Genomic DNA, 13,683 nt, shown 5'->3' on the forward strand with positions numbered 1-13,683 from the left:
TGTATACTGGAGTCAAGTTTCGATCAGGTTGTCAATCAGTGCATTTCCACTACGTTCTTTTTTGTGTAACAAAAATATCATAAATGTGCTCTGTGACATGCAGAGGTGCATATATAAAAAATCTGGTAATTCTGCCTTTGATCTGAATTTTGTTTTCTCTGTCAAAATTGACATTTGTAAGTCTTTCAGTCTTTCAGCTGTATATACTAGAACATAATAATTTTTTACCACCAGTTACCTAAACTTTTGAGGGCAATTGTTTCTCCTCCAAGGAGAATCGATTCTATTATTTGAGTTTATGCCATGATTCTTGAGGTTTTGAAAGTATATTCCTTTATAAAAGCCTATAAAACCTATGTGGGACACTTGACACAGAAATCAAATATTGCAACTATTAATGACAGTATTTCCATGGCCTATACTTGATTTTGCTTGATTCCTTCCTGTGGGGTAAGTGATATATGAAGTGGTTTGTGTGATACTGGATTTTACTTTTGTCCACGTTATGTTAATTAATTTTTTTTTTTTTTTTCTCTAACAGATTTTTTTAATGTTTCCAGCTCACCTGGGCTTATCTTAAAATAAATGCTTTTCCATTCAATTACTACATTCTGCATTTGCTAATGTAAAGAATATGAGTAAATACTATTTTTCCTAAAAGTTTAATCTAAATTTTGTAGCGAATAAAAAAAAAAAAAAAAAAAAAAGAAAGAAAAAGGAATTCATTAATAACAGTAGTGGTACATTAGCATATTTTTTGTGATTACAATATTTAGAAAATACTTGGTTTCCTTTGGCTCTCTCTGACAACTATTGCCCAACTTTAGGTTGTCGTTACTTTGCTTGTCATTTTGTTACATAAGTGCTAATATTACAGTCTTTTTCAATAATAACAGATAACTCATGGCTTCCATATCATCCTTTGAACTAACTTCAATGGGAGTTGGTTTCAGTTCTTAATCACAAAGTAATGCAGAGGGTCCCACAAAAAGTAAAACAATGTGGTACTATTATATATTTCCTGTTACTTAAGTCCAGGTAAAAATTCACAGTGAATTAGTTTGGTAGAAAAGAAATTGCAGTAAGCTATACTAATGGAGGGATGTTAAGAGTTGGATTTTACAAACATATATATTAAACAGAAGGAAAGCAGGTAAACTAAATAGTCACATCATTTTATTGACCATGATCCACAGTAGTAACATCTGACTTTAGTAAGCAGTGATAATTTTATAGTCACTCTTTGATGAATCGGATTGCTACCTGCAGGATAATTTTACTGTTCTACTTGTCCCTGTGTTCTTCAACACATATGTTGAGTACATATTTCTGGCTTTATGAACTGGAGCCTCTTAATCTAACCAGAAAGGTAATAGAACAAACCTTTTTTCTCACTTCTTATGTTTATTTGCATTTCCTTGCATTCTTAAATGATGAAGAATTAAGATAAAAAGTAGGATAACATGGTTTACAAGTGCAAATGGGTCTTTGAACATGATAAATTTATCATTTACCAATTATTTTTGTTGAAAATGTCTTTGGACATACTTTACCCTACTTCACATCTTCATTTCTTCATTGATAATCCATAAAAGTGAAGAGAAAATTAATTATGATAACATTCATTCTATCAGGAGTGTGATCAATAGGAGATATGTACTGGTATATTTTATGAATATAGTTTGGATTCATATTTTTAAAAAATACTGAGAAATTTACATAGTTCACAACAATGGTTACTATAAATAAAAGATTGCAATAGTATCAATGTGGCACCTTTGTAGTAAAAGCTATTTTTTCTGCTACAGCTGAAGTAGGTGTAGGATGAGAAAAGTTTCAAATCATTCCTTCTGCCAACTCAATGAGAAGATGTTACATCACTTTGATTTTTGTTACTAATTTTAAGGCATTATATTTATATATATATAATATAATATATAAAATGCATATAGTATATTGAAGTAAATTATATATTTGATTAGTTTCATGTGCTTTCATCACTTTGCAATGACTGCTAAAGCAACCACAAAGTGAATTGTGAAATGTGTGCAGCTCTCACAAGTGGTAGTTTAAGGTAATTATAGACTTCCTAAGTCCCTGTTAAAATTTTCACCTCAGTGTTAAGAAAAAATCCCAGTATCATTTTGAGTGGGTGGCAGAATTTTCACTGACTATTTTAGTATCTTCTTTAAATTCTTTAGAAGTCTGTTTACTTATGAAGTTATGATTTTTTTGTTTTGTTTTGCTTTGTTTTTCAGCCAGACTCCTTGATTCTGGCTTTCTAAAACTTTATGCTAATTCTACCATAGTGAATTTGAGATCAGTAGTCATTTGATATCATCAGAAGTCAATATTAGTATGCCAATTAGCACTAGCTGAGCTTCCTGCTCAATTTTTTTTTTTCATTTTTTCCTACAATTCCTATTAAAGCTACATAAAGATGTATTAGATTGTTCATTGTAAACAAGTTATGATTTTAAAAGATTGCTTAAAAGCAGAATGTGAAAGTGCTCTGAAGTAAAATGAGCTTTGCAAGCCCCGATATAGATAATATATTCTTAGATACGATAAATATGGAGTCAAATAATAGCCAAAATATGGCCTAATTTTTATTTATACAATTGTTTCTCATCAGGGTACTTAAAAGATTAATTATATCTATACTTAAATTTATTTACATTTATGTAATTAGTAATATTCAAATTACTGCTCAGTTATCACAGAAACCTCTCAGTGTACAAAATGTGAATGACTTTAGTGAGTTTCTGACCAGCTACTGAGGTCTGCACTTTAGTTGTTCCAGATCACAGTATGAGTTAGCCATTCCTTCATCACTAAAATTATAACTTCCTTTGTCTCTGTAAGTATTATAGTCATTAAGAAAAAGCATTTTGTTAGTAAATTGTTTATGTGCCTGGTGTAAGCCGAATACTTTAAATAATGTTCTTAGTTCATTTACTGGAAGGTTTTATTTCACCTGTAGAAAAAATGCTGAAGGAATATGGGGAACATCAACCTTAGTGTGTCCTAGCAGAGTTTACTCAATGGATAGCAAAAAATATCAATTTTAAATGCAGACATTCAAACTCCTCATCTAAAATCCCTTTTAGTGGTATTTTTTACTTTATTTTTCCTTGTATTTTTTTCCACATAAGCAAGAAGGAAAGCCTAACCTGGATTCTTCCCTTTTGCACCTTCTGTTTACTCCTTTTGTTAAATTTTCTCTTTGTCTGTCCATATATTTGTCCTCATTCTCAGCAGAAAAACCTTTGAGCCTTTGACACTTTTATATAAAGGTTTTTTTTGCTTTTGCTTTGATGTCAGTTGATTTCCTATCAAAGTGTTTGATTTGCAATTTTTTTCTTGTCGTTTGCAGAAGCCGAAAGCGGTATGCCCTCTTCGTTACCTTTCCTTCCAACCTCAATCCTACCTCCACTCCTTCTAACTTCAGGACTAATTCCTTGCCAAGAACACAGGAAGATAACATCTTTGTCTATCTTTCTCTGTATATGCACACATATATATACATATATATATTCATCTGTCTATGTGTGTATATATATATCTATATGTGTGTATATTTATATATGAGCCCCCAATCTCAAAAAGGAGACAGGATAGCATTTTGTCTCTCTGTTGGTTCTTGTGACTCATGCACTAACTTCTTTGCAGGAATTATAAAATACAACAGTATATGTTTTAGGCTTTTATTTTTATCCCCTTAAGGAATCATTGGTGTATTAGACCGCTACATTTGAAAAATAGACTTTACTGTTAACACCTCCTGTTGTCTTTTTTTCATTTGTACTGTATCATGACAATGTAGTTTTCGTCTTTACCAGCCTTTGTGCTGACAGTCGTCTCCATACTCATAAGTTCATTGATGTCTTTCTTCCCTAGTCTTCCTTCAAAACACGTTTGAGAGTACAGTGGTTAATTTTCTCCTGTAGTCTCACCTTCCATTAATAACAACCTAATGCCTGATTCTTTGCACTGCTGATCCCGTTTTGAGCCCAGTTAATCGTAATACAGTACTCATTAAATTTGTTGTACTGTTCCAGTGAAAGTACCATGGATATTTTGTGCTGTACATCACATTCATTTTAATGACATTTATTACGATTTTTTTATGAATATATTACTCAATTTTTTTCTAAGATTTTTTTTTTTTGGGGGGGGGGGGGAGGGGGATGGCATGTGTATCATTTTCTTTTGCTACACCATGCTGAGAGCCCTTCTCTAGTCAATATTCTTTCCTCCTGCTACTGGTTTTAATGGAATCAAAACACATGCTTTTCTCATCTCCTCTTCTCCTTCTCTTCTCCTCTTTTTTCCATCACTCCCATTTGTTTTTCTAATTGCTTAGAGCAATCTGTTGGTGTTGCTTTTCAGAGACCCATTCTCATTTTTCAGACATTTTAATTTCCTTCTTCATCATATTCCCTAAAGTTACTTTCCATGTCTGTTTTGTTGCGTGTGCTGTGTGTTATGTTTAATTTTTAGTCTTATTCTCCTGTGGTTTCTAAGTAGATGTGTGAAAAGAGAGGTGGCTTCCTGTCAGTTTGGCATTATTGATATGATCCAACTGCAGAGAAGTTACTGCAACACTTAGCATCTTCAAGGATCTGCAGTTGTTGCACCTCTACTTCGCTTCTTGCTTTTAAGTATATATTATCTTGTGGTTAAGGCATGTGAACGCTGGCATGATGAACAATATGAAGAAGTGTTGTACAAAGTAAAGTTGCTTGCTCCCAGAATAAACTGTATTATGTTGCTTCATTGTATTGATAATCAATTATTTCTGGAACCAGAAGGAATAACTTAATTATTTAAAGTGTACTGAACTCACCAGCACCATTGAAGTAGTCTGGATTATGCCCCAGTAAAAACACGTTACATCCATGATTTAGTAGGCACTATTGTGAAGGACTTAACTCCTGGGAGCAACCTTTTTTTGTATGCTTGTAGTAATTAAGGTTAATATACTGTAGCATGTAATGTGCCGTGTCTTTTGCCTTGTATGCTTTTTAGTGTCTTACTGGATTTTTCTGTGTAGAACGATATGAATCTGAATTAATGCAATGATAGAGCCCAGAAGAAAGGAGCAATACTCCCAAGTTACATGCAGTGTGAAGCTGGTATGCACACAACTCCCACTATGGGATTTGTGCACCTACCCTCACACTCCACCTAGAATCATTCCCAGAAAATACGCATCACCTGATTTTGTAATTTTAAGTCTGTAGTGTGAATAACAAGGCACACTTTAAAAGGCCATTAGGCTAATAATGGTGCATTTCATCTGGGCGTGGCATGGAACAAGAAAAATAGCTGTCTTTATTTAACAGTGTGATAGCTTTATTCAGTAATATCAAATAGTCTTGTTTTAGTTACTCTATTAATAACGAGTCATTATTTATATTTCTGATTAATATACAATATTGTTACTATTTTAGTCACGTGGGGAATGGTACAGTACATCTACCACAAGGTTTAAAAATAAGTTTTTACAGATTTTGTCATTTGTTTAGTCAAAATTTTGCCATTTTTGTTTCATTTAATTCAGCAATTGATTTTTTCTTTTTTCTTTTTTCTTTTTTCTTTTTTCTTTTTTCTTTTTTCTTTTTTCTTTTTTCTTTTTTCTTTTTTCTTTTTTCTTTTTTCTTTTTTCTTTTTTCTTTTTTTTTTTTTTTTTTTTTTATAAGATAAAAATAGCATTTAAAAGGGTATCTGCAAATCAGGAAAAAAAAATAAGGAAATGCCACTCAGGTTTCCTTGATGAAGGGATGAGTTGTTCAATTGATCCCTGATGCTGGTGCTGGCATTCATCTCACCTATGTTTATCAGTGTAGACCTAATTAATTCCTTTTAGTTATTCAGTTTTCAGTTCTTGAAAGCAGCTTCTATTCTAAAACAGGTGAGGTGAATCCCATTCTCAGTGCTGTCTAAATTGTTATCATGAAAGTAAGAACAAAAAGGGCAGCAAATAACAGCAAGTTGCTGACAAGGGAAATTCCGAGCCTTGACAGTATATAAAAATGAGACATTACTTTGTCATGTACTTATCTCCACAACTAAGGGAATATATATCTGTGCACATTTTCATGAACTGCTTTAACAGATATATGCATCTCTAAATAACTGAAGAATGCATTCTTCTTGGTAGGCTTTAAAGCCTGTTTTATTTTTATTTGCTCATTTTCCCCCCTATGATTAAGTCTTTTACTTCAAAACATTTTGCTTACTTTCAGAAATATTATGTACATATTACTGTGAGTGTTTATCAGAGCATAACTTTAGTTATGCCTCAACTATGACACCCCAGTTCTCCTAGAAATAATTCAATTGCTGCTTTAATAACCAGCATATTTAATAAATCTATATATACTCAGTAGAAATTGCTCATGACTGTGATCTGGTTAAATATCAGCGTGTACCTATAAAACAAAAGTATTTGGAGCCTTTCTTATAGTTCATTGTCAATACAGCAATGGAGTAAATTAATTTTTAATTTCAACCAAAGTCTTTGATGCGTGGGTCATAGTGCATTAACTGCAATCAGGTCTATATTTTGTGGCTATAAATACAATGTATTTGTGAAAAAAGCTACGAATGACATAAAAGATCTGACAAAAAAAAAGTCTAGGCTGACCCACCTGAATTGATTTCATGTGTCTGAGGAAACATTGAGATGCAAAAGCATGCTCACACTACATTTGCAACTTAAATCACTTCTGTTTTAAGATTATGTTCACTGCCTTTTAAAAGACCTGCTTATTACCTTGTCAAGCTTGAAGTTCTGGAAGTTCTGTCTATGTAAAGAAACGTATTCATCTGTTTTCACTGAAAAGCTGTAATGTCTTTATGACTAAGGGCAAAGAATGAAATAGGGGGATGAAAGAAGTGTTAGAGCACTGACAGAGCAGTACTCACTGGTACTTAAGAAAGGTAGTAAAACCTAGCTGTATTGTAAATGTTTGCATATTTTAGAAGGAACAGCTTACTAGAAACAAATGAGACTAGCTACTGTAGATTTCTAGCAGCTAAATTATCATCAAAATGACAATAAAAGTAAGGACCCAGGGAGGAGGAAAGGCTTGAGACATAACTGCAGGTAAATTTAAGGAGATGATGGAATATTTTGGCAGAAGGACTTTAGAGAGTTATTAGCAAAAAGATCACTTCCTGGTTTTACCTGGGCTCATGGCTTTATATGTCGGCAATTCTCAATCTCTCTCTTTTTTTTTTTTTTTTTTTTTCCTGGTAGTGTCCAAGTAGAGAACATTTAAGCACGTCTAATCTGCCTCATTGGCAGCCTGCTAAGCTGTCCTTGGAACAGCCAGAAAGCTTTGGCTTCGTACATTGACTCAAGTGACAAAACTTTGTCCACGAAATCTAAATTTTCCAATGTATTTGTGACTTCAGAGACTTATTTCATATAAACACATGGTTTTTTTGTTTTAGTTTTGTGTTTTGTTTGATTGTTCTGTTTTCCTTTGTTTTCTGTCAGCTATATTTCATTTAAAACCTGGGAAATTGCATTTAAAATAAATAAATAAATAAATGTTTTGTTTTGCAAGCAAAACCAGTAAGCTCAATAAACTAAGAAATGAAAAAGATGTGAACTTCAGCTGTGCAGTCTTAATGCATATCCACTTACCTGTGTGCATTATACTGTAGACATCATTTAAATTATCACATTTCATTTTTTGCAATACTACTGAAATGTGCTGTGGATCTGCTTTCTGCGGTGATGTATTCAATTTTTCTTTAGTTCTCTCCTTTTAAACGATTGCAAAGTTTGAAACTGTGAATGAAGGAAGAGGAAGGATATCTGGGTAAACACTTTGAGAACTGGTTTCTGTTCCTGCCATAGGAAAACTGTGTGACAGTTTAAACAAAACTTTTTACAGGTGATCTCTGATTACTTTGGGAACCTATTGCTGTGCATTTCTACTTGAAGCAGAAGTCCCAAGAAACTGTATAAAAAGATATATAATGCTAAATATTAATAAAAATAAGATGTAGGTATCCTAAATAAATAAATATTTTACCTCATATTGACTCAATTGAGTCATTAGTAACTCATCTATAAAATGGAGTAACACGTTATCTTACTGTGATTTTCAAAGACCAAGTTTAAAAAAATACAAAAACAGAGCTTTTGACAAAGTGTTTTAAATTTTATCAAGTCAAAGTTTAGTTACATTACACAATAGCAAAAGGTATAGGAAAATATACATCTCTGTCTGTGTATGGATATATAGCTTTGTACTTTGCGAATTACCGTAGCTAATATTAAAAGTTAAATCTTCATGAAAAAAAAAATATTTCATAAAGAGATACAGAATATCTCACTTCTTGATAGCAGTTCATAATTTCCTTCATCATACTTAATTGAGGCTATTTTGTCAGTGCGGTTGGGTTTATTTTTGTTCTTCTTTTGTTCCATGCCTACATAGCAGTGTTTAAAAATTTTTTAAATTCATTTTATGTTTTTTCAGCTATCGTGACTGGTTGTCTTGTACCATTCCCCTTGAGTGTATGTGTGTATTTATTATTTTAAACAATAACATTTTATGTCCAGATAGGGGTCCCATTAACATTCTGTATCACTAGAAATTGGCAAAAATTTGCATAAACGGGTTTACCTTCATGAGTGGCTTTTTGTATTGTTCTTGAGTGGTGGTTGTTTGTTCTTTTCACCATATCTTGAATTGACAGAGCAAGAGATCTAAAAACTCAGCTTCACACATCATGTTTCTGAGAGGCTTTGTTGATTTTGTATAATCCATACTTAAGCAAAAACATAAGAATACATATGTAAACAGTTAATGTGATTCTGGGAGAAGGCATGTGAATGTCTCAAAGTAAAGATTTTGTAAAAATGATGGCGTGTAAAAACTGTAATTTGATTGGAAATTTCAAAGAAAAATGGCTTAAAATTTCCTTGCAGCCTTTCATAACTAGTGGGTCCCCTACAGTAGAATAAAATAAAGCTAGTTTTGAACATTACAATAAAAGTAATTAAAGTTTATTATTTTGTTTTTGCTTTTGTTTCACTGAGCAGTATATTAATCAATCCTGGAAACCATGTCAAGATTCAAGAAGGTACCTTAGGATTCTTTATTGCAAGTGATGCCAAAGAAGTAAAAAGGTAATTCGTATATTTCTATCTTTAAATTTAAACATACAGTATTTAATTTTTTAATTTGTTTTGTTTTCCTTTACGTGTAAACACGTGAACACGTGAACTGATTTTCACTGTAATATGTTGAAAGGTATTCACGGAAAACTGAGTTGATAAACTAATGAAACTACCTTTCCCTGAGATCCTGCATACAAATTTCTTAACTATAATTTCAAATGTCAGGGAACTAAAATAATTTTACAAGCATGTGAAGAAAATAAGAGGTTATTTTTCAGAATTTTACTAGAAAATGTAACATACTGATCTATTTCTTTCTATAAAGTAATTAGTGAAATTTCTCTGAGATAGAACTGGGTTGACAGTTTTGTCCAAGTTTCAGGTTTGAAATACTTCTTGTTTGTATGCAATCTATTAAATACTTGATTTGAGCAAGCTAGTGTATTTATTTGCTAACTGCATTAGCAAATTAATATTTATGACCTTTTAATTTTTCTTTACTGAAACTACGTATTCTATGTCCCCATAAAAATAAATACAAATAAAACTGTTTGAAATATATTGCAACTATTAAGGACAGCTTCACTGGTTCACTGTAGTTAGATGTACTATAGTTGCATTAGATTGATGAGAGTTTTATGGTTTTTTATTTAGTGCCAAACATATTTATTCTGGTTTGTTAGGGTATAAAATGCTTGGAAGAAATAAAATAGCAATGTGAGAAAGTAGTGTTTGAAATAAATAATTCTTTTATGTCCCTTGAATTAAAAATAATAATAATAATAAAAATATTTAAATGATGACATTTGCTTAGTCCTAAACTTATGTGAAAAGTAATATTTAAGTAATGTATGTTTGTTATAAGTATATAAAGAATGTCAAAACATCACAATCATGAAATTGCTGAGAATTTGAAGGATATTTTTGTTGAAACAATTAATATAGTTTTTGTGTAGCCAAAGCACAAATAAGAGCACAGTAATACCTCTATCCTTTCATATTTCTAGCACTGAGTTTAGAGTATTTGCAACCCATATTGGATCAGATACACTGCCTTTCAGCATACAGTTTTTTCTTTTCTTTTGCTTTTATCCATTTGAATATAGTCTTCACACTCCTGTGATGTTGGTAGGCTTTTTCATTTTATAGGGCTTTTTACAATCTCCTATGAAATTATTTCAGACTTATTTCACATAAATTACCTGACATATAATTTTTTTGACCAGTTGACTGCTAGTATTGTGTTCAGAAAGAATTTGCCCATCATTTGTCTATCATGTTTTATCTAATAACATGCTAAGATGGAATTCCCAGTTCTGCCAGGCTTTTTGCAAAAGCTTTGTTTAGACCCATGTTCCCTTCCTTGCCACATTCTGTAGCTCTTCTATGCAAAGCAAGTCATTATCAGATATGTTTCAACTAACAAAACCAATTATGAAAAGTGTTGATTACACTCTTTTGAGCTGTGAATCAGTCAGAAAGAATGTTCTGAAGTTGAGGTCTTTGAGAGGGAAAGAAAGTGAAAAGGATAATAAGTATAATATGATGAAAACAAGTAAGTCAAATGGCTGAAATTCAAATTATCATGGAATTTTAAAATATGCTAATGATTAAATTTCAGGTATAGAATGATAGCTTGCAGTGAATTTGTATTGAGATGCATGCAAAGGGAGAAGGTTGGGAAAGATATGTATGGAACTAACACATCTTGATTAGGATATGTACCAGGACATTTCAGCAGGTTAAAAACTATGTTTACTTTATTATGCCAGTGGAAATATTGGTAAACTGTAACTGTTTTGCTACAGGCCACCTACGTGATACTTGTGAAGTGTGTCACAATAGCCTTATGCAACATGTTGAATTGACAGGCACAATTAAACTCATCTGAGAGCAGTCAGATACATATTTATTAAACTGGAATTTTATTGTTATATTTATGCAAAATCAAATTTTTACTCTTTTCCCTCTACCTTAGTTCTCTTTGTGTTTCAGCTATTAGTGACATGTTAATACAAGAGTAGATGTTAATGAGCACGAATATCACATGGTAACCTATTAATTACATTATTAATTACATGCTTTTCTTAGAAACGTTGATTTCTTATCTGTTCAAAAAGAGTATAATTTGGCTCTAACACCAAATATAAAAGACAAAAATTAATCTGAAGCAAGATTATATCTGCTTTTTCATTTATATATTCCTATAGAAACTTACTAATTTTTTGTAGGTTTTCTCTTTTTTGGGGGGGTGTGGGAGGGGGAAATGGGCTGGAGGGGGATAAATCATACATCTGACGTATTGTCACATCGATCACTTTACAGTCTTTCATTTTATCTAAGATGCTTTCCAACTTGTGACTGGGCTGAAAAACTGGCCCAGGGTGTTAGATGGTGTTTCCAAAAGAAAGTATCTGATATATTGATAAGAACAGAGAATTCATTAAATATGTATATACATATACGTATATGTATATATATACACACACTCACATTCTTGGCAAAATTCATTGGATGCTCCATTTTTCTAAGATGAAAGACAACTGCAAAGATATACTCTGTCATAATTATCATCTGTTCTCCCAATTACGTTTCAAGTATATTAAAAGAAACACTAATTTGAAGTCTTATGTTTGAATTTCATGGTCTTGAAGCAAATATTTCCTACTTTAAATATCTAAATAGTTACAAAGATTAAAGGAAATTAGCACTGGCATGTTTCATTAATGTGATACTGCAACAAGATGAAATGTGGGACTAATTTCATTTGTATGTATTAAGAAATGTGTCAGTTTTTCCATTCTGTCTCTTCAGGGCATTTTTTTACTGCAAGGCCTGCCATGATGACATCACAGATCCCAAAAGGATAAAAAAGTGTGGCTGCAAACGGCGTAAGTAATATTTCTATCACTCCCTTCTCTTCATTAAGTATTTAGTCTTGAAGAACAACTGTACACTCAGTTACATGTTTCACACAATGGTGCAGAAAAGATAAAAAATAAATTCACAGCAATAAAAGTGCCATTTACATTTTGTAATTATTCTTATTAAATTTCATACTACTTACACGTTTCTTCATTAAAAAATCTATTAGGGTCCAAAGCTAACAAAACTTAAACAGTTCATCTAGCTAGATATAATTGTGGAAGTTTCTGAGTTAAAAATGAGCTAACAGTGAAATTCTGCTCTCATTCATATCATGCTGAAATCCAGTAATTCCAATAGTTTTCTGTAAAGAGTTTTTGTTTTCCTTGCTGAATACTATTCTGTACAAGAAGATCATAGAATCATAGAATAGGCTGGGTTGAAAAGGACCACAATGATCATCGAATTTCAACCCCCCTGCTATGTGCAGGGTCACCAACCACCAGATCAGGCTGCCCAGAGCCACATCCAGCCTGGCCTTGAATGCCTCCAGGGATGGGGCATCCACAACTTCCTTGGGCAACCTGTTCCAGTGCATCACCACCCTCTGTGTGAAAAACTTCCTCCTAATATCTAACCTAAACTGTAACTATTGAACTAAGCTATTATTGAAATAAATCATTAGTTCCTGGAGAAAGGGATTGTCTGGAAAAAATTAAAGATTGGTGCCTTTAACATATTCATTCAATAGATTCCATAGCTGAAATGCTAGCATTTGGTTTAGTTGCATTCTTAGGTCTGCTGTTTCAATTCTTTGGAAAACTGTATGTAAAGAACTAATTGAGTTAGAAATTGAGATCCGATTTTGCATTTCTACTTTTATAAATATATAGAAATTATTATTCCATTTAGATATACTTTTTGAAGATATTTTGCAGGAACTGTCGTTTTAGACATAGTTGTGCTTGATTCATGAATATTTGTAATACTGAAATCAAAAGGATTTAGAGTTCCTTCTCTCAATGGGTGCACAAATATTTATGTGCATTCCATTCCATCTTGCTGTGGAGAAACTGTCATTACAAACTGACTAGGTAAATTGAAACATCTCAGAAGAGTTTGATTGAACGTATCCTACCAGTACTTTTAAGAGGAAAAAAACCTGCCATATTTATTCATTCAGTGAGCTCATTCATAGCATCATCATTGCACTGTTTTGGAAGAAGCCAATAAGGCTTTTAAGCTGGACCTTATCTAAATTTAAGGAAGAGCTGAAATGGATGAATTCTATGGATTTTAAAAAGAAAAGCATATGTCATGCGTTTTTAAGAAGCTCCTCTAAAAACAATCAAAACAAAACAAAAAAAAAACAAATAACACCCCCCAAAAAAAACCAAACCACAGAACTGCGAAACAAAGTAGTATAATTGAGAGAAAACAGCTGAGGCCTTGATGGAAAATGGAAATTTCCTCTCGGTAGCTTCAAGGAGAGTAAAGCGCATGGAAAGCATGCCTGATGTGGAAGGAATGGATGTACTGCCCTAACATATTGGGAAAAAAAATTGCTTAACATATTGTTCAAGAACAGTTTATCCATGTGAGAATGTGATCTTTGAACTGCTGCCAAAGCCAATGAGACTGCTGAGCAAGTTCTGGTAAAGCAAGTTTCA

The 13,683-nt window shown here is 32.4% G+C and overlaps 1 protein-coding gene across 8 annotated transcripts in view; it reads left to right on the top strand.

Annotated features, from left to right (window-relative positions):
- The window catches only part of KCNMA1 (potassium calcium-activated channel subfamily M alpha 1), a 446,296-nt gene that overhangs the window by 331,459 nt on the left and 101,154 nt on the right, over positions 1–13,683 (top strand). For all 8 annotated transcript variants that reach the window (XM_090144990.1, XM_090144991.1, XM_090144985.1 and 5 more), the window contains exons 17-18: positions 9,071–9,157; positions 11,963–12,039. In XM_090144990.1, the coding sequence (XP_090001116.1) occupies positions 9,071–9,157; positions 11,963–12,039 (164 nt within the window). The remainder of the gene's footprint in view (positions 1–9,070; positions 9,158–11,962; positions 12,040–13,683) is intronic.

This window comes from Phasianus colchicus, chromosome 8 (genome assembly GCF_987193195.1).
Source record: "Phasianus colchicus chromosome 8, bPhaCol1.hap1.1, whole genome shotgun sequence".
NCBI lineage: Eukaryota > Metazoa > Chordata > Aves > Galliformes > Phasianidae > Phasianus > Phasianus colchicus.